General features: G+C 40.6%; 6 protein-coding genes across 6 annotated transcripts, besides 36 other annotated features; all 6 read left to right on the top strand.

Annotated features, from left to right (window-relative positions):
* Positions 1-6: part of a sequence feature (AT_rich) that runs on past the window's edge.
* Positions 1-20,749: part of a sequence feature (sequence corresponds to BAC RPCI93-43M14) that runs on past both edges of the window.
* Positions 113-172: a sequence feature (T-rich).
* Positions 684-710: a microsatellite.
* Positions 898-920: a sequence feature (AT_rich).
* Positions 1,089-1,132: a microsatellite.
* Positions 1,137-1,170: a sequence feature (AT_rich).
* Positions 1,542-2,297, top strand: Tb927.7.2110 (hypothetical protein, conserved; the record flags this gene model as incomplete). Its single annotated transcript, XM_840741.1, has 1 exon — positions 1,542-2,297. The coding sequence occupies one exon, from the start codon at positions 1,542-1,544 to the stop codon at positions 2,295-2,297; it is 756 nt and encodes a 251-aa protein (XP_845834.1).
* Positions 2,672-2,730: a sequence feature (CT-rich).
* Positions 3,700-3,721: a microsatellite.
* On the top strand, positions 3,901-5,877 carry Tb927.7.2100 (GMP synthase, putative; the record flags this gene model as incomplete). Its single annotated transcript, XM_840740.1, has 1 exon — positions 3,901-5,877. The coding sequence occupies one exon, from the start codon at positions 3,901-3,903 to the stop codon at positions 5,875-5,877; it is 1,977 nt and encodes a 658-aa protein (XP_845833.1).
* Positions 6,271-6,299: a sequence feature (AT_rich).
* Positions 7,010-7,040: a sequence feature (AT_rich).
* Positions 7,158-7,179: a sequence feature (AT_rich).
* Positions 7,209-7,232: a sequence feature (AT_rich).
* Positions 7,377-7,405: a sequence feature (AT_rich).
* Positions 7,479-7,527: a microsatellite.
* Tb927.7.2090 (hypothetical protein, conserved) lies at positions 7,543-8,358 on the top strand (the record flags this gene model as incomplete). Its single annotated transcript, XM_840739.1, has 1 exon — positions 7,543-8,358. One exon carries the CDS (start codon positions 7,543-7,545, stop codon positions 8,356-8,358), a length of 816 nt encoding a protein of 271 aa, XP_845832.1.
* Positions 8,574-8,706: a microsatellite.
* Positions 9,120-9,175: a sequence feature (T-rich).
* Positions 9,519-9,541: a microsatellite.
* Positions 9,570-9,625: a sequence feature (A-rich).
* Positions 9,711-9,736: a sequence feature (AT_rich).
* Positions 9,840-9,907: a sequence feature (T-rich).
* Positions 9,983-10,030: a microsatellite.
* Positions 10,152-10,185: a sequence feature (AT_rich).
* Positions 10,440-10,495: a sequence feature (A-rich).
* Positions 10,526-10,573: a microsatellite.
* Positions 10,840-10,875: a microsatellite.
* Positions 11,049-11,086: a sequence feature (AT_rich).
* Positions 11,324-11,366: a sequence feature (AT_rich).
* Positions 11,877-11,965: a sequence feature (A-rich).
* Positions 12,044-12,073: a sequence feature (AT_rich).
* Positions 12,134-12,194: a sequence feature (A-rich).
* Positions 12,449-12,492: a microsatellite.
* Positions 12,601-12,679: a sequence feature (GA-rich).
* Positions 13,154-13,205: a microsatellite.
* Positions 13,444-13,482: a sequence feature (AT_rich).
* Positions 14,425-17,577, top strand: Tb927.7.2080 (methyltransferase, putative; the record flags this gene model as incomplete). The annotated part of the gene is made up of 1 exon (XM_840738.1): positions 14,425-17,577. The coding sequence occupies one exon, from the start codon at positions 14,425-14,427 to the stop codon at positions 17,575-17,577; it is 3,153 nt and encodes a 1,050-aa protein (XP_845831.1).
* Tb927.7.2070 (heat shock protein DnaJ, putative) lies at positions 17,960-18,946 on the top strand (the record flags this gene model as incomplete). Its single annotated transcript, XM_840737.1, has 1 exon — positions 17,960-18,946. The coding sequence occupies one exon, from the start codon at positions 17,960-17,962 to the stop codon at positions 18,944-18,946; it is 987 nt and encodes a 328-aa protein (XP_845830.1).
* Positions 19,170-19,203: a sequence feature (AT_rich).
* On the top strand, positions 19,519-20,319 carry Tb927.7.2060 (DNA repair protein, putative; the record flags this gene model as incomplete). The annotated part of the gene is made up of 1 exon (XM_840736.1): positions 19,519-20,319. The coding sequence occupies one exon, from the start codon at positions 19,519-19,521 to the stop codon at positions 20,317-20,319; it is 801 nt and encodes a 266-aa protein (XP_845829.1).

Below are 20,749 nucleotides of genomic sequence, written 5' to 3'. Positions count from 1 at the left end.
ATAAAACAACTTTTATACTTCTCTCACTCCATTTCGACATCGTATGGCATGGGAATGTTCAATAGTTGTTGCTTACAACTGTTTGTAGAAACGGAAAAGGGAAACGAAAATGAAGAAAAACAAAAACAAAACAAAAAAAATAAAAATAAAATAGAAAATAAAAAGAAAAGAACGGTCCCAGTCATATATGGCCATGTGAATGTGAAGGTGAGGGTGTTATCATTGCGCCTTCTGCGCACACACAAAGATACAAGCATACAATTAAAAAAAAAAAGAAAAGGTTTAAGGAAAACAACAAAAAGATTTTCTCTTTTTGTAGCTGTGACGTTGCCGTTATGCATCTTCTGCGAAATTTGTAATTTTTGCAGTTTGAATTGACAGTAGTCATCTTTTCTTCTTCTTTTTTTTTTTTGCAGTTGTGATTGTGAATTTATCAAGAAAGTGGTTTCTTTCATTTGGCACCCGCTCCTTTACATCTTCTCTACTTTTACTCGCGTACCTTTCGTTACTGCCCGCTTTTACAAAAGAAATATTACCTCGTTTCTTTTGTAAATGTATTTTGTATCATTAAATAAGGGACGAAACTCATTTGTATGTCAAAACTTTCCAACCTTCAATGAGATCTCGTGTGCGGTTGAGTTTTTGTCACTCCTTCCTTCTTGATTTTACCACATTTGAAAAGAAACAACAACAACAACAACAACAACAACCCCACAAAAAAAGAGAAGTGAAGTGAAGACACATTTTCGTGTCCTCATCGCCTTTGCCTCTTTACTCTTTCCCTTTTTTTTTCCCCCCTCCCCCCCCCAAAAAAAAAAGTTCCCCCTCCCCCTTCCCACTGCTGCTTCTCGTATTACCTCTTTACGTCATCTGCGCTTCTGAAGGCGCAAGAAAACGAAAAAATAATAATAATAAAAAAAGAACGAATAGCAAACAAGCAAAAAAAAGTGTATGTATTTATATTTGTCTTAATGAACGGACAAGCAGCGTGCAGAACTTCATTTGTTTCCTACTCACGCCACCCTACACGTGCTTTGCTTTATGTGCAGCAAACACTCATTGAATGGGAGCTTATAATAACAATAATAGTTGTTGTTGTTGTTGTTGTAGTTGTCACTGTTACTGTTACTGTGCTGTTAATATTAATTATTAATAATAATTATTAATATTGGCATCATCCCCCTCTTTTTTGGTTCTTTCCCTTTATTCTTTTTGGGTCCATTATTTCTTCACGAAGCATACAGTAGACACTTAATTTTACAGGAAGGCATCTTCATACTAATTACTTCCTTTTTGTTTGACAGATTCCACGTGCTGTAATCTTTGCTCTCTTCCAAAATCGTGTCCCGTTAAGCTGACAAAGAAAGGGAAAAGTCACCACATACGGCAAGCAAACGAGCAGAAAGAATATACGAAAGTTGATTTATTTTTAAAAAAGAAAAACAACAAGTTAGTCTAACAGAGAGGAATAATTGTTGTTTTCTTTTTTAAAAAAAAAATTTACTCACTGAGGCGTACGTTTTTATTTTAATCATTTAGATATGACCAGGCCACGACTTACTTCCGCACCCCGTGGCTCCGCATTAAAAGAAGCCATTTCAGCCCATCAGGCTCTGAGAAACGCAGTGGCACAAGAGCAATCCGCTTTGGATGATGAACTCAAGAAAAATGAGCAAATTTTAGCCGAACATGAACAACTCATGCGAGACTGGAGTTGTGATAAGGAAGGTGTTTTGGCAACTATTCAGAAAATGAAGGAAAAAATCGCAGAAAATGAGAGCAAAACGACGGAGGCCAGGGCAGAGGTAAAACAAAACGAAGAAATAGTTAAACGGCTTCATGCCCGTAATGAGGAATACGAACCACGACTTGAAGCCAGTGCTATTGAAATCGCAGAACGCCTTAAGAAACGTGAAGAAGAGGAGAAGGAAATGAGGGAACAACTCTTAACGTTTCAAATAGCTTGCCAGGAGCGTGAACAACAGTACCGGGATCAGATCCACAAATTGGAGGAAACTAACGCACAGGAAGCCGTTGATCATCAACAGAAGGTTCAACAGCTGCGCTCCAAAATTGCTGAAGTGGAAGCAACCATGGAGGAGGAAAGAAGGGCTTGGGTAGTAGAGACGGAGATGCGGAAACAACAGAGGTTGATTGAAAGACATAAGTTCTTCACTGAAGAAGCAGAAGAGGCACGAAAAGGGAAGGAAGCCTGCGCCGCCATCATGAAGGAAGCCAGTGCCCTCAGAATGGATTCCAACTTACTGACCTCTCTCGATGATTTATTATGCTGTTAAGAGATGAAAGGATGGGTCTTTCATTTACTGATGGAAAATAGCAAGTTTACACCAATCTGATCCCACCGTCTTTTCAAAGAAACCATGATAGTTCAGGGAGTGTGAAGATATTACAAAGGCCCCCAAACCCTTTTTCTTGTTCAGATTTAAGCAGGTTCACAGGCACACGGGTTGAACTGAAGCTTGGCGCTTCTTCCTTTCTTTCCTTTTTCTTTTTTGCTAGATGATGAGGTACTGTTTGTTTTCTTTTTTTTTTTCTTTCTTAACTTTCTTATTCACTTAGATTGTGGGTTGATGGCGGTGTCAAACCAGCGGGTGTGTTTTTTTGTTGTTATCATCTTCAAAACAGTACCAAACCAAAACTAACCAAACGAAAAGGAAGGGAAGAGAAGAGAAACAAGAGAAAGAAACGAACAAAGAAAGGAGGAGACAATATCCAAGCTTTAAATCGGAGTATTCGCCGTTGATTTTGTGACTCAATTTTAACCTTTTGAGAGGAGCGTGGTGTCACCGATATTGAGTATTTTTTGCTGCCTCATTTTTGTTGCGGTTTGATTCAACAGTGATAAATGATTGACTCTTTGGCCATGTTTCAATTTCTTGTGTAGGGATTCCCCTACAGGCTCATTTAGATACATTACCCAAACCTCACGTATCAAAACACTTATTTATGCACGAACTAACCTTTCCCTATCAATCTTCGTTGTATCATCTCTTTTAGAGCCTTGTTTCACCAAACTAATATAACTTTTTTCCATTTCCACTATTTGCCACTATTTTCAATTGTGTAACAAAGCTGAGTATTTTGACGCCGCGGTCCTGTAGGAAGTGGAGGATCGCAAGCGCGTAAAAGCGAGACAACAGTGGGAGCACGAAAGGTGTTCAAAGTTACCAGGGGAATAAACCTGGAGGGACTCTTTAGATGCAATTAAACGTTTTAAAGGAGAAATGATGTCTAGGCGGATTTGTATTCGCTGTTTGCCACCTGCTTTTGATGAAAACTCTTTGCTGCGTATCTGTTCGTCATTTGGAGAAGTGACAGACTTTGACAGGCGCACCACAACAACAGCCAAGAAGGAGGAATCTGTTGTTGAGGTTGGGTTTGAAGAGGCGGATGATGCGATTGCTGCAGCGGGTAATATGAATGGTATGGAATTCAGTGGAGAATTTCTCCGCGTCTTTGTTAAGCGATGATGCACTGTCACAGCTCCCTTTTCCCTTACGTGTAAATGCATATGAGGAAACTTATCATCACTACTGATAACAGCAATAGTTTGCCATGGCAACTGAAAGCTTATTAGTGGTAATTACGAGGGCTGGTGAGGCAGTTGGTATCGTTGTAATTCAGCGGCGCGTATACAATCACCTGAAGTGACGCTATCGGCGTATGGTGCATTATCCTTATATATATATATATATATATAGATGAAAGGGGGAAAGTGTTCTTTTCTTCGCATCCATCATTTGTATTGCGGTCGTTTGTGTACGTCATTTTTGTGTTACTTGCTCTGCCCCGTTATATTGGTTACCAACACATGTTGATATCTAACCCATTAGTTTCATAAAGAGTTCAGCTAAGCGTTCGGATAAGCTTCAGAAACGGATGTCAGTTCAACAGGAGCCGGTAACGGAGTGTGTTGTCATTCTTGATGCTGGTTCTCAATACGGTAAGGTGATTGACAGGAAGGTGCGGGAACTTCGCGTCGAGTCTCGAGTGATGCCACTGGATACCCCCACTGATATCCTTCGTAGTGATCCCTCAATTAAGGGAATTATCATCAGTGGTGGGCCGAGTTCCATCAGTGACGCCGATGCGCCATCGTATAACACGGACCTCTTCTCAGTTGGAAAACCTTTGCTGGGTATTTGTTATGGCGTGCAGTTGCTCACGCGAGCATTCGGTGGTAAAGTTGGTTGTGCGGGAGTACGGGAGGATGGCCAAGATGAGATAACCGTTGATACCAACTCACCCATTTTCCATGGTCTTTCAAATAAAGAAAAGGTGCTTCTCACGCATGGCGACTCCATCACAGAAGCGGGGCCGCATCTGAAGGTGACGGCGCGAAGTAGCGCACACATCATCGCCGCGGTCCAACATGAGAGTCTTCCGCTGTTTGGTGTACAGTTCCACCCCGAGGTGGAGCTTACAGAGAACGGAGTTCAAATTTTGAAAAACTTTTTAACATTTTGTGGCTGTAAATTTACATTTACAATGGAGGATAGGGAGGAGAAGGCCCTGCGCCTGATTCGTGAGCGCACTACTCAGGGTCAAAAAGTTTTGTGTCTCGCTTCAGGGGGTGTAGACAGTACAGTTTGTGCTGTGCTGCTGCTGAAAGCGCTTGGACCGGAGCGAGTGGTATGCATACACATTGACCATGGATTTATGCGGCTTAATGAAAGCCAAGAGGTTGTGGCGGCGCTGAGAGCCGCTGGTGTTAACGTAACGCTGATTGATGCAACCAAACAATTTTCTGAAGCAACGACGGAATTCCCAGCGAAGCGTGGCAAAGGGGCGTACCAAACGGGAAAACTCTGTGAGGCGATAGACCCTGAGGAGAAGCGTGTCATCATTGGTAACACATTCATGTCTGTGTGTGATGCAGCGGTGAAGGATCTTAATTTGGACGTGAATAACCTGTTACTCGCTCAAGGAACCTTGAGACCTGACTTGATCGAGTCGGGTTCGGCCTACGCCAGTAAGGTGGCGGATGCAATAAAAACGCACCACAATGATACGGCAGTTGTGCGGCAACTGAGAGCGGAGGGTCGAATCATCGAGCCACTTTGCGACTACCATAAGGATGAGGTGCGGGAACTGGGTACTCGACTCGGCATTCCAACTCACTTAGTGCAGCGCCAACCTTTTCCCGGGCCCGGTTTGGCTATTCGTGTTTTATGCAGCGACGGATCACTCTTTAAGGACGAGCACTACGCTCGAACAGAAGAAAACGTTCGGGCCGTGTGCGCTGGTGATGAGCGTTTCGAACTGTTAAAGCCACTCTGCAAGGAATTGCGTAGCCTCCAACCTGCAAGCTGCATTTTACCAATCCGAACGGTGGGCGTGCAGGGCGACGGCAGGACATATGCCTACGCTGCGGCACTTTCCATCGGTCGCCTCCCAAATAAAGAAGAGTGGAACTCCCTTGGGCGTCTTGCATTGGTTATTCCAAAGTTAACGTCAAATGTTAACCGTATCGTGTTTATGTTTGGACCTAAACGAGCTGAGGCACCGTTGAAAGCGACCAAGTCATCTCTTGTCCCTGAGGTGCTGGACAAACTTCGGCTTGCGGATGACACCGTTAACCGTGCCTTAATTAAATATGGACTTGTGAGGCGGCTCAGCCAAGTGCCTGTGGTACTATTACCCATAGGTTTTGAGGAAAAGGGTCCCTTCAGTGTTGTGATAAGGCCTTTTATTACAAATGATTTCATGACTGGTGTCCCAGCGGCTCCGGGATCAGCCGATATGCCATTGGAAGCTCTTAAGGAAATTGTAGAGACTTTGCAGGGATTTGACTTCATATCACGCGTTATGTATGATCTCACGGGGAAACCGCCGGGGACGACGGAATGGGAATAAACTCTTCAGCATTATGTGATGCAACAGCGGAACAAAAAGTAACGATGAGTTTGATAAACAGTTTGTGAAAGGTAATAAAATGTTTTGTAGGTGGCTCGAGTGAAGTGGGGGACGCGGGTGCAGTTTGGTGAAACGTAACGGAAGTGTGTGGGCCCACTTTTTTTTTTTGTTGTTTTTTTAGTACTTCTTCTTCCCTTCACTGTGATACCTCCAACCTGTTTTTGGTGGCATCGTTCCTTTTGTCGGTTTTTGTTTGATTTATTTCAACCCACCGTTTCTGTAAATAAACAACAACAACAACTGTGGACATAAATTTGGGAGGCGGAGGGAGGCTGAAGGAAACCATTGGGTGATAAACAAGTAGCCGAAGTTAGAGAAGGAGGAATGTGCAGGATTTAAAAAGAAAAAAATTTTTAATAAATCGAGGTGGGTTGAAGAGTGAGAGAGAGAGAGAAGAATGTTGTGATGCGGGGGAAAGGGGGGAAAAAAAGAAAATTAAACACACATTTCATAATTGCTCACCAATCGTACGAATTTGCGGGTAGTGCATTATCAGGACGAATATATTCATCATATATAGCTATGCGTGTATATGTATGTATGTATGCAATACTGCTGTTGTTGTATTTGTATTTGATGATGTGCCGGGTTCCAAACAGTTCATTACATCAGGAAGTGGTAGCGATGGATGGAGAAACCATTTGTTGTTGTTGTCGTCGTTTTCTTTTTTCTTTTTCCTTTTTCCTTTTCTTTTTTGCGGGCGCATTTATTTGTGGTTGAGAAATTCATAGTTGTTATTTTCCCAATGCCCTCCGTCTCCCCTTCACACCTGTTGTTAAGATCATTAACATTAAATGCAATAACGCGTTAACGCCTTCGCACCGTACATATATTCTCCGCATTTATGGTATATATATATATATGCGTGTGTGTGTTTGGGTGTTTTTTTTTTTAATTGTTACTATTCTATTTTATTTCTGGATAGGAGTGTGCGTGATGCTGCGTAGTGTCATTTGGTAATAATATTCCATTACATTTCGCTCTTTCCTCATGCATAATTGTCATTTATTCATTTTTGGTTCTATTTCTCATCATCTTTTTTCCCTCTTTTTTTCCACTATCCCTTTACATGAAAAATATTAAATTTAAAATAAAGAAAAAAAGACTGCACAAACTTTTTTCTGAGGAAAAAAAGTAAAAGATAAAAAGAGTAAAGTGTCTGTGAACTAAGGTTAATTATATTAGCCCACTGAACCTTCATTTTTTTTTACTGTTAGTACTTTTTTTAAATTATTTTATTTAGGTTACTCGCTGATCCGTTCCGAAACGAGAAATTAAAAAAATAATAATAATAACGTTAGCGCAAATCGAGAGCATTGACTTTTTTCTTTTCTTTACATAGGAAACAAAAGTCGTGACAGAGCGAAATCATTAACGTTAAAGAAAAAACTTAAAGAAATCCCTACTGAGCGAAACTTGAACTGAAAAAGAGACAGTACAAAAAAAATAAATAAAGAAAAAATAAATAGAAGAGTCTGAAGTAGCTGTTAGAGGAACTGTTTCGCTTTGTTGTTTTTTGTTGTAGTTGCATCCCTGAGAAAATATAAATAAATATTTATACATTTATATATATATATATATATATATATACTTGTATTTAACTACATGGACAACGTTGTGAAGAATTTAATGCACAACTCGCCACAAAAGCAGTGCACTGCAACATGTGGCAAAAGGGGAAATACTTTCACTGTTTCTCACGCGAACCGACATCCGGATGCAACACGTGCCCGATTTTTTTTGGATGAAGCCAATTTACCGATGCGACCTGACATGGAATTGCAACAAGACACGGTTTTGCGTCATCATATTAACAAAACTCAAGAATTTGTTGGACAGTTCGCAGGTGGGATGAGTTTTGATGATCAAATGGCTGCCGTTAAGTTGTTGGTGCGAACCGCAGCTGAGCGGGATGTACGACTTGTTCGCGGTTGGGGTTGTGATGAACCCACTGTGAAATTCACCCGCCGTGTGTGGGCGTCTTTGCTTCATCAAGTGGAAGCCTTTTTTAATGGAAACAATGGCATTGAGCCTTTAAGGCGGCCTCAAACGGCACTGGAATATGTTTCAGCGTTGGGTTTGTGGTTTGGAGGTGACATGTCCCTTCCATTTCGTCGTCACATCGTCCGAGTGCAGGGAGTTGATGGAACTACGGGAGATGCCATTGTGATTGGTTTTGCATGGTTTAATTATTCTTCTTATGTTATGGATTCAAGAAGAGGGGCACAAAGTGCTACAATGATGGAGTTGGAGCGTATGTCGGAGCGTTTGGGTGTCAAATTATTATTTTTCCCACCACTTGTGTTGCCCGAATCCGTCCCATGCAAAAATCAAGTGAATGCAACATGGCAGGTGGTTGCAGCAGTTGAAGAGGCGAATAAGCGAGTGGAAGAAAACGTTTTAGTTCCAGCAATGCAGTAGCCGATTAACATTATGTTGATTGAGCGGTAACAAAAACAAACAAACAAGACACGAACTAAGCATTCAATCACAAACAAATCATACGTTAAGATGTTGGTGCACGATAAAGAAAGAAAGGGATGAGAGAGAGAGAGTAAATTAGAATAATGAGGAACAACTGTTATTATAGCGGAATCATCGGCAGCGTTAAGAAATAAGAAAAGGAAATCAAGAACATATATATATATATATATATATATATATATACATAACTATATATTTATACATAACTATTCATACATGTATGTGCGAGTTTAACACACGCACATATAAACATATATATATATATTTATTTATATATTTATATATTTAACAGTTGATATATGTGCATACTCCCGCCCTCACCTGCATGGATACAAATATATTTAATCATTTATATTTGTGTATTTTTATTTAACGTTTCATGTGTTTTTGCGTTTTAGTACATGTGGTTTTAATTGCTGATAATGCAACGACGATGTCCCCAAGTGAAAAGGAGGAAAAAAAAAAGGGACAACAGATGATAAGGTTTATTACAATAGTAATAATGCGATAAATAACTAAATAAAATGTGCAACCCTCTTCCTCCTTACCTTTTTAAAAATTATTATTGTTGTTTGGTTCCGTTTCACTTGTTCTCTTTTCTTTTTTTTTTTTACCTTCATCCTTACAGTGGCCAAAGCGTAATGGCGGGAATGTAAAGGTGTTCAGAAAAGTGTTTTTTCTTTTTTTACGGGGGAGGGAAAAACAAACAGAGTGAAATTTAAAAAAATAGAATAAAATGAGAAAATAAAATAAACCGTTATTAAAATGAACATTTGATGTTATTTTGCAAAGAAAAAAAGGAAGGGGATGTTTTTCGACTTCTTTTTTTTTTCTCTCTCTCTCCCTCTCCCTTTTCTTTAGAAAATTAGTGTCGAGGGAGTTCTGATCGGCATAACCGGTGTGTTTGTATAACATTTATATATATTTCTATATACTGTTCGTATTTCAAATTTGACAAGTTGATTTGTCAAAGGAAAGGGGGAAAAAAAAACGATCATTATTTTATTTATTTGTTATTCTCATGATCTATTTCTTTTATTTTTAAAAAAAAAGAAAGAAAGAGAAAGTTTTTTTTTGTAATTATACCGGTGCTTCTTTTATTACTATTATTATTATTATTGACTTTGCTCGAGGTTCGCGTGTAGTCCTTTTTCTTTTTATTTAGTTTTTGTGATTTGTTTTTTTTTCGTTTTCTTTTTTGTTTGCTCTCCACGTCAGTTGCGGGTTGTGTGACGTCTCTCTCTCTTTTTATTTCATTGCATTTATTAGCGATGTCAGTTGAAAAAGGGAAAAAATATATAAATAAATAATATATGAAAAAAGGAGTAATATGTTCACAACGGAAAAACCACTTGTGCAAGTGGTGACGTTAGCACTTCTTTTCCCCTCCTCCTTACGTGTGGATTTAATTAATCAACAAAAAAAACTACAAAAAATAAAAGAATAAACAGAAGAAACAGAAAAAAAAAAGAAGAAAAAAAGAAAAGTTATGTTTTCCTTGATTTATACGAAATCACCAATGTCAGAACTCTCAATCTCACACGAAGTCTATCTTTTTCGTTTTCCTTTCCTTTCCTTTCCTTTACTTTACTTTCCCTCCTTTTTTTTTATATCTGAGACCTTTTTTTTGTTTTGCGTTTTTTGTGCTCATTCACGCATCTGAATGTCTTTTTGCCTCTGCTATTTAATGTTGTATTGTTTTGTTTTTCTTCCTTCTTTTATTTTCTTTCTAAATAAATAAATAAAAAATATATATATATATATGTTGCTCTATTTTAGCAGAGAAAACAAAACAGAAAGCAAATGTATGCAAAAAGTTTGTTTATATATTTGTATACATTTGCATGACCAAATATATAATGATATGATATGAAATGAAATGTGTACTTCTGTGTCCCGTTTTATTTCCTTTTTTTTCTTTTACTTATTCAATGTTCCTTGTTAATTCAATGTTGCGAAGGAGAACAGAAAAGAAACAAAAAAGAAAACATGCCACACATACATGAAACTCATCGCTGTTTCTCTTTTTCTTTTTTTTTTCTTTGGCGTGTTGTTTCTTTCCTTTTTCATTTTTGAAAAAAAAAATATTTTACCTTTTATCATTTGTGTGTGTGTGTGTGTGTGTATGTGTGTGTATGTGTGTGTATGTGTGAGAAGTTTTGTTTGCTTCCGCTTGATCTTTCCTTTTCCATTTTTTTCTTTTAAATATCCTCCAAAACATTTGTGATTTTTCACTCTTTGTTTTCAAGATCATGACAATAATTGTTGTTGTGATCACCGTTGTATTATCAATATTATTACACAATTTTGCCTATTTATTCGATAATTTCCTTTATATATTTATATATTTCGCTTGTTCTGCTGAACGTCTTCTTATATTTGAGCTACTGAAGCGCAACAAATTAAATTAGTATACGAATAAATATATATATATATATACATGTATATATATATGACACAAAAATGGATAATGAATTTATATTAAATTGGGTCTTTGATGATACCATTCATTCATTCATTTCATATTTCATATATCATATCATTACCTGATTCGCTTATGTTACACTTTTATTTCTCTCATTCTTCTTCTTTTTTTCTTTGTGATTGCAAAAAGCGCCGCTGTTTGCTTTTATTATTAATATTATTTAGAACAAAAAAATTTATTGTTGTCGTATTGATGTATATCGTTTGTGTGTTTAATGATTCCGTTTTCCTTTCCTTTCTTGATTAATTTGGGTGTCATGTAAATGAAAAAGTAAAAGAAAAAGTGAAGAAAATGAAAAGTTTCCTTTTTCTTCACTTTTCTAAAATAATAATAATAATAAGGAAATGAGGAGTCTCAGTTTTAACTTCCGAAACGGCTGTTACTGTTTGTTTGTTTGTATGTTTTCTTTCCTTTGTGAATTTTTTTTTGTAAAATTTAATTTACCTTAATTTTTTTTTTTGCTTTCCCACGAATGATGATTTAAAAAAGAAGAAATAAAACAAATAATCAGAAGTAAATTAAATAATAATTACCAAATGAAATGACGGGATGGGAAGATCTGCAAGTGTAGGGAACGGGGGGGGGACAAATAAATTAAGAAAGAAATAAAATAAATCGAGGTTAAAGTGTGAAGATATTTGAAAATTTTTACAAAGCAAAGTACAGAAACTGTTGGAAGGGTGAAGGGGGGAAAAAAAAAGAAAGAAAAAGAATGAAAGCAGATGAGGGGGTGATAGTTGGAGAATTTTTTTTAAATATTTTAGTGCAGAACGGAAACAAATCGGTCTTCATTCCTTCTCTTTCTTTCAAATTTAATTACTATTGTTAATTTTTTTCCCTTTTCAATTCCATTCCATCTTACTGTTTTACACTTATTTCTTTAACTTGATCCTTTAAATCTTTTCGTATATATTCATTTATGTATTTATGTATTTATGTATATCATCATTAACGTAATTAGGCTTTCAGATTTCTTTTTTTGGTTTGTTTTTATTTTCCCTCCTCTCCCTGTCTCTCTCTGTTCTCTTTTTTTTTTTGTATTCTCTTTTCTTCTTTTTTGCGTATGCGTATATTTTATGAATATGAAATGAATTTCGGTTTTTGAGCGCACATGCGGGCACTTATCTTTGTAAGTGCATTTAAATAAATAAATATTTATTTATTTAACTTTGTATATCTCTTATTAGGTTGGTTGACTAAACTAACACTTGTTTGGGTTTCTGCGCCTTTTATTCTGTTTTTTTTATTTTGTTTTGTTTTGTTTTTTCTTTTTTTCCTTTTTTTTTTTGCGATAACCTCCAACATGATGACACTCATGTGTTTGTATTCGCACGTTTATACATATGAATTCGTACGTATGTTTAAACATATTTAGAGCCGTGTATGTGTCTCGTCGTTATTGTTGTTTGTTTTCTTTTTTTTCTTTTTATTTCCACTGTTGCTCCTTATTTTGTTTAATGATTCTTAATTTTTCCATGGCACATACACACACACAAAAAAAAAAAAGAAAAAACTAGCTTTGACGCTATGATAAAAGTCATTTTATTATTATTGTTATTACGGTTATTTGTATTATTATTATTATTGGTGGTTCTCGTCTAATTATTCCCAGTTACTCCTAAGCAAATGCAGTACTGAAAAATATGACTACCAACAATGCAAAATAATAACAGTAATATGATAATTCTAAATTGTTTTTTTTTCTGCCGTTTTCCTTCCTTCCTTCCTTCTCTTTTTTTCATTCTTTAAATATGCTCATCTTTCTTCCTTTTTAAATCAATTGAATCTGAAAGGAAGAGAAAAAGATACAATTAGAGAAAAAAAGTGAAATAACAATTATGCCGATTATAAAAATAGTTATTGTTTGTTATAATGACGGTATTGTCACGTTTTTGTGAGTGATTTGGTGTGGGGAGGAGCATATAATTTAATATTTGGAAAAAAAAGAAAGAGAAATGACATCAGATTAAACGAAAAAAAAACCAAAGGAGATTATTATAAATGACTGTGTTTATTTTCATATCTTTAAACATGTATTTATATACAAAATATGCATGTGCGAAAGGAAGGGAAGTGGACGAACAGGAGAATCGGGGAAGTGGACGAAGGTGACGGCACATGGAAAGAAAGAAAAAAAAATTAAACAAAAGTTTTTTTTTTCGAATATACAACCATTATGTGCACTCTCACGTGCATTTGGCCCCTGCTGCTTTTTGTTTTATTTTACTGTTCATAATAATAATAATAATTATTATTATTGTTATTATTATTATTACTATTATTTTGATTAATGTTATTACGTTTATTTTGCTTAATTTTTTCTTTTTTTTTTGGGGGGGGGGGGTTTCCCGACTTGTTTTTTTTTTCCTCGCGCGTGTGTTTTACCTTTGCTGATCTTCGCGGAAACGATGTGCACCTGCTTTCAATAACTTCCCCCACCACACACACACACAAAAGAAAAAAATAAAAGGATGAGGGGGAGAGATGCCTTCTTTTCCCGCTTGATGAGTGTTTTTTATTACTTTTATTTTCCCGTGTTTTTTTTCTTTTAAATTGTTTTTTTTTAAATTTTTAAAGCCTCTGCTCAGGTATTCATCAGCAAATAAATAAATATATGCATGTGTGAGCGCGTTACCACGTATTCGACGACATTTATCTCACGAATTAACATGTCCCCGCACATTTTATTTTCGGATGTTTCGAATGTTAATTTTCTTTTCTTTTTTTTCCCCCTCTCCCGTTCATTTTTTCTTCTTTGATGGTTTGTTGAGGAATATTTGAGCGGAAAGAACCCCGTTTGGGGTTTATATTCGATTGTTTTTATTTATTTTTGATCCTACTTTTGTTTTTTTTTTAAAAAGAAAGATGAGAACAACAAGTTTACTCCCGCACAGCGGCACCGTGATGTAATATAATGTGGGAAAGAGGCTACAATGATGTGATCCAACTGAGTGAAGTTTAAATGAAAAAAAATGGAAAGAGTTTTTACGGGATTCAGCAACGCTTACAATAAGCAACAAATCTAACAGAAACACCCCAAGTCATAATTTTTTTTTTACTAAGGAAGGGTGGAGTTTTGATATTGTCATATCTCCTTGTTTTTAAATGTATGAGTGATTATTCTCACATTTTCCTCCATTGAAAACCTGTCGATTACCCTTCACAAGAAATATTGCTGAGGGTACGACTCGAGTCGTACCCGCAACCGCGGGGTGAATTAGTGGTTCCAACTTTATAACTGAAATGACTCCTTTATTTTTTTTCTGTTTCCATTGAAAATTATCACCATTTGGTCATGCTCGAGAAAAAAAAATATATATATATGTGTGTGTGTGCTTGTGCATCCTTTTCGTCTTTCTTAATAATCTCTAGTGGATACTCCACCTGTATCTCTGATTCCTCCGTTTCTATGTTGCAATCGCTGCTTTATAATTCTCTGTACTATTTCTTTTTTCGTATTTTTCTCTTCTTCCCTTACGCCACGTGCATTATTGTATGGAATAGTCACTCGGAAGGGAATGGAATCGACGAGTTCACTTTCGGATCTACACAAATATGCTGAAAGGCGTTTTGGCCGATCGCTGTTAATACCCGTAGACGAGGAGTTTGTTAAGGCAGTTCATCCACCAGTTCCCTCAGAAGCAAGTGAAGTCGCACCCGCTGTTGATTTCGTGGAGGCGTACAGAAATTTAGTGTCGCGTAATCTCCAACGAAAGCGAACTGCGAATAACGCTCCGACTTCGCCTGCTTCATCAGGTGTTCCCAAATTTATTTATGCACACGCGGCTGAAGCTGTCGTCGGCACTCGTGTGGGTGAATTCATGGGGCCGTTGTGTTCACCCTTGCGAAAGTCTCACGCGAGTATGCTGCGGTCTGCACCATATTTTGTTACAGAGAAAAGCGATGGCACGCGAGTTGTACTCGTTTCGCTGATTGCCCCTTTAGGCCCCTCTTGGAGTATTGAAGACAAGAATGGCGGTGATGTCCTTCTCAAACACGTAGGGCGGTTGGATGATGTCGTGGCTTTGGAGGAAGCTAGGCAACAATTGTGCCAAGAAAACACCGCACAAGTGGGTGACCTACACCAGAAAATCCACCTTTCTTTCGGTCACTTCGCTGTGGAACGATGGCATGAGAAGTCATCTTATGGCACCGTTGAGTTGTTTGCTCTGAGGTGTTGTGAAAATGGTTCATCGTCGTCACAAGGAGGTGGTGACGTCATTAGAGCTGAGCGGCTCATTGGGAAGCGCCATATGGCATACTGCTTTGACAGATCTATGGACTACGCTTATCTTTTGCTGGAGGAGCACGCCGTCCCCTCACTCCATTCCTTTGTGGTTGATGCAGAGCTGATGGTCCCCATACAAAAGGGGTCTGCGAGGTTGCTTCTTGGATGTTTTGATGTATTTCGGTATGTCATAGTAGGTGAAAGTGCCCCACGTGATGTGGTGCTGACACGAGCCCACACATCAGCGCGGCATGCAGCACTCAGGAAGGACATTATTGAACCCATGGAAGAGTTCCAGCGGGGGACAGTTGGGGTACCGCTACTGCGCATCTTCGCGAAGGAAATGTTTCCCTTGAATAAATTCGGCGACTGTGTTCTGCGACTTCGATGCGGAGAGAGCGCCAACCACATAGGTGGCGTGGTCTATCTCTACGATGGCCCTTACGGGTGGACGAAGAGTGATGGTTTTATTTTCACTCCAGAGAAGTTCGATATCTTACAGGGTGCCAGCAAGACGCAGCTCAAGTGGAAGTGGCCCTCCATGCTTTCCGTCGACTGGAGCCTAACAGCGTTCGAAGGACAAAATAACTTCTTCGTGGTTGACTCCTTCTTCCGCAAGAAAAGGTTCGGACACCAACCTGACAGCTGTGGTCATGTGCGTCTTTCTTCCAAAATGAGTCTACTCAACCCGTTTTCCCTGCCCATTCCCACCAGAGGCTCTGTAGTGGCAGAGTGCGTATTTGACCGGGAGCAGAAGTGTTGGTCTATTGAACGCCTGCGCAATGACAAAGCCGAAGCCAACTCTATTGTAACCATTATTTCGGTGATGGAAAGCCTAGTGGAGGACATAACTCTTAGCACCCTTTTCGACCTCATTGGGCTTAACGATACGCCACTTCCGTCTGAGAAGGTGCATGAATTGGAGAGCGCAGCCGATATGGTTAATCGCGGCGGCGAAAGGGGTAATACGGCTGCGATTCAAGATGTCGAGGAAAAGCATGAAAAAAAGAGGTGCCAGTTTACGCTCCGTGCCACACAACTGCAGGCGCAGGGTGAGCATGAAATTCACCTTTACTGGGCCGTACGCTTACCGTCGGAGAAGGCGCATGTGCCGTGCATCCACTGCAAGGTCAGTGAGTGCACAGGCTTTGGTTTTGCTTGCCCTGCAGAGGATCCTACATCACGGCTGAGGGAATACCTATATATAGCGCTTGCCAATGCCGGTGGTAGCTGTGCGTGGTCCGACTTCACAGTGGAGGCAGTATTTAACGGCGGGACGGGGCGGTGGAATATTGCATCAATGCAACCTAATGGGGACAACAAGAGGTCGACATGTGTGGGTGTCATTCACCATTTGCAGTGGCTTCTTCAGCGAGGGGTCGACAGCGCTTCGCCAGAGTCAACTGAGACTCCTGAAAGAGTCATACCACTGCACCTACAGGGAGTAGAGCGACCTGCAGTTTTACAAGTGGAGCAAGTAAATGCACATTACGCTTGCAAAACGAAGGAACTATCAACGGGAAAGAATCGTAGCATTCTACGGCATTACAACAACTGGATAAAAGGCGTACTGATTAGCACCTCTGTTTCTTACCTGAGGTCGAATAATAAGGGCGGTGAGTTTGACAACGATGGTATGGTGGTGGCTGACCTGTGTTCGGGTCGCGGTGGGGACCTTCACAAGTGGAGGGCTCACCAACCGAAGCTGCTGTTCATGACGGACTGTTGCTTGGAGGCGGTGGCGGAGGCTGCTGCACGCTACTCCATTACCAAGGGATTAAGTATAAAGGTTGTTCCTCACGACAAGAACCCTCCTGGGATACGGGCCCAATTCTGTGTGTTGGATGTGTTCGATGAGAAGGGTTCTTTGGTCACCAAGCTTGAGGAGTTCCTGAAACAGTGCCATGATGGCGGGAAGTTGGATGTTGTATCGTGCCAGTTTTCCATTCACTACGGTTGTAGCAACGAGGAAAGAGTTCGAGTGTTCCTTTCAGCCGTTTCTTCCACTTTGAAGAGTGGTGGCATATTCATTGGAACTACGGTAAGTGACACTGAACTACTACGTCGTCTGCGACAGTATGGGACAACATTCGGTAACGGAATCTACACCGTGCGATTTCCCACGGATGCGGTTCCTAATGACTCATTTGGAGTGGAATATTCGGTGTCGTTTGAGAGTAGCGTGAGTGAGATGCCCGAATACCTGGTGCCGTGGAACCGCTTTGTCAACCTCTGTGGGGCATATAACCTTCAGCTCGTGGAATCTTTTGGGTTTGTGGAGTACGGCGACATGCACTATAACTCAGCATTGGGACAGGAACTTCGGGATGCATCGATGAACGGGGGAAGACGCGATAGTGATGGCCACTTGCGGCTGCGGTTATCACCAGACGAGGCTGAGGCAGCAGGACTCTTCAGAACCTTCTTGTTCGTCAAGATTTGAGGCGTGTCGGCCAGCACTGAAAACAAAACAGAAAAAAAAGAAGAGGTGTGTTATGTTCGCAGAGCGGAGATAACGGACTGGCGACGAGGTGTGGTAAGAAAATGTGCACCATCTGAACCGTCAATTGAATGGTGAGCGAAGCGGCGTCACTTACCTATCGACTATTTTACAGGGGTAACTCGTCTCTTTATGTTACCTACCCTTATATCGTCACTGTGTTACCGTGCATGCGAATGTGCGATTCTACCAGGTGTTATTTTTTCCTTTCCAACTTACTTCGAAATTATTTCGCTTTTCTCATTCAATTAAAAGGTTATCAGTCTACTAATCACCGTCACCAGTGGTTGGAATTTTGTCGATAAGGAAGGTGTTATCTGCGGGTATGTTTGCCTTTTCGGACCATATGGACGATGTGTTCAACGCCTTTTTTTCTGGCGGTGATATGTTTTCCGGAGGTGATATGTTTTCCGGAGGTGGCGGTCGCGGTCGCAGGCGGCAACCAAAGGACACCGTTCACGGTCTTCCCGTCACTCTAAAGGATTTGTACAATGGGAGAAGTATTGAAATTCCTCATACCCGCACAACCCCATGTGTGGGCTGTGATGGCAGAGGAGCGAAGAGCCGCAAAAATGTTACCTGCACGGCGTGTCGTGGGGCGGGTCGGCGTATGTTAGCCCGCCAGATGGGGATGATGATACAACAAGTGACCGTGCCTTGTGATGCATGCGGTGGTGAGGGCAGGAGAATGGATCCTCGTGACATATGTCCTGTATGCGATGGCCGGCGCGTAAACCAAGTGGAGTCCTCTCTGACTGTTGTAGTGGAGCCTGGAATGGAGCATCGGGAGCAGATTGTTTTCCACGGTGAGGGCAGCTATCAGCCTGCTGCTGATGCTGCAGGTGATATTGTAATTGTTCTTGAGCAAATGAAGGATGATCGATTCGAGCGGGAGGGAGACGACCTTCTTTATACGCATACCATTTCACTAGCGGAGTCTCTCTGTGGCTTCCAGCTCGTACTGACACACCTCGATGGTAGGCAACTTGTAGTGCGACGGGAGCGTGGGGAAATAACTAGGCCGGGTGAGAGGAAGGTTGTTTTGGGTGAAGGTATGCCGATACGCGGTCGTAAAGGAAAGTTTGGAGATCTAGTTATTAAATTCGCCGTCAGTTTTCCCGAAAGGATTGAGGAAGCTCAAGTGGAAATATTGCGCCAGGCCCTTCCGGCGCCGAGGAGCGTGGACCTCAGCCACTGCGATATGGCTCAGGAGTGTTATGTGTCTAGAAAGGAACTGGATCATCTTCGCCAGGAATTGGAGAACGATGTGGAAGAGCAGGAGACGACAAGCGTTGGGTGTACTGCGCAGTGATCGTCACCCCTCAACGCGAAGTAAAAAAGAAGGCAAGAAAGAAAGGAGAAAAGGGAGGGGTAGCGGTAGCAGCAAAAACAGTAGCAAAACTTTTTAAAAAGTGACGAAAGGATTAGGGTGTTTTAAATTATTTTACTGTGCATCGACGTAGTGCCTCTTTTCACTCGTGCGCTCCACTTGCACCTTTTATGCTGCTGATGCTATCATTATTGTTATTATTGTCATTAAAAAAGTAAAAAAAATAATAATAATATATAGGTAGGGAAGTGCGTGGAAAAGTTTAACCACAGTGAGTGGCACCGTCTTAAGTAGCCTCATTTCCTCGCAATTCGCTGAGAGGAAGGAATGGGGGGAGATTATGTTGCGCTGTTGCGACTTTCTGTGGTTGTGTAGATACCTCTCGCCGTTACAATATCCTTCTTTAATGGAGGGATGAATGGATGTTCCTGTTAGTGTTTCGCGCTCCTTCTTTTCCCTTATGCTTCTCTCGAGTGGCTCCCAACAATAACAAAAACACTTATAAATGCTAACGTTCATTTACAGTGCGTGTTTTAGGTTTCTTTAGTACAGAAATGCCTCCCCTCCCACGGGGCGTGGTGAAAGTTGTCGGCGCACTGCGTGGTGACAACATCATTCGGATCATGCAGCGGCATCGTTACGTTATTGAAGAAGCAGATGACCCCACATATGACTTCCTGTGCGGTGGAACTTGTGTTGTCTTCGTTGATGATGCCGACGACCTGTCGGATGCGGCGCGAAGGACAAAAGTGTCACAACAACTCAGTGTTCTGAAGACTCATACTGGTGCCTCGTGGCGTTGTGTTGTGCTTCTTCTCCGAGTAGTGTCGGAAGAGGTTCGACCTGATATCCTCGCATGGCTTAACTTGCACTGCAGCGTAGAACAAGGTTGTGGTGTCATGCTTTTTTGGACAGATGAGGAATGTGCTGCCTATTTGGAAGGTTTATCAGATAGTAACGTTGCTACCGCGGATTATTGTGTGGGTGTGCGGAGGGATAGTACCCCGATGCAGCTACTCATTGATGCATTAACGCAAACACCGCAACTAATGACTCGTAATGACGTTGTTCGTGCAGTCAACAGCTTCGGATCAGTTGCAGGACTTCTGACTGCGACGGCGGAGCAACTTACGGAACTGCCGGGTTTCGCGCAAAAGAAAGCGGGAAGACTTCACGCCGTACTTAACGCGCCTTTCAACACCTCTCGCTGCCTAGTAGCTGACGTTCTCCAAAGGGATCAAGACGAAAGCAATGATGAAAGCAGCGAGAGACGACCAGCTCAAGAGACAATGAAGCAGGCACTTCGCTGCATTTATGATCGTGAAGATGAAGATGTGCAGGAAGGTGGCCAATGAGACGAGGCAAGCTCAGGTATAGATGGGTGGTGGTATTCGAGTCTAAATACAGTGTACGGTGTGCCTTATTTGGTATCGGATTTGAGGATACGTTTGCTTTTACCGACTGTTTTGTTTTTGTATTCGTTCTCTTCGTTTCATTACTTGCGGTTGATTACATACCTGTGAACCGCTGGCACGAAATTTTCGGTGAAGCTTCGCAGTCACTTCGGTTTTTTCTTCTGCCACCGTTTGGTGAACCCACCGAACGCAGGAGGATGAGAGAGTAAAAGGGGAAAAAGGAGGTGGCAGACCCAACCAACATGAGTGTTTGCCGGATGACGTTATGCAGGGAAATAGCATGCCTTTCTCCGTTCACCTGCGGTGTAAGTGTTCTTTTCCTTCCTTCCTTCATTTTCACTGCGACTCGGCGCTACTCTTTAGATTTGCT

This window comes from Trypanosoma brucei, chromosome 7, assembly GCF_000002445.2.
Source record: "Trypanosoma brucei brucei TREU927 chromosome 7, complete sequence".
Taxonomy (NCBI): Eukaryota; Euglenozoa; class Kinetoplastea; order Trypanosomatida; family Trypanosomatidae; genus Trypanosoma; species Trypanosoma brucei.
The sequence above is the reverse complement of the archived record's forward strand: the minus strand, read 5'-3'. Positions and strand labels throughout refer to the sequence as shown.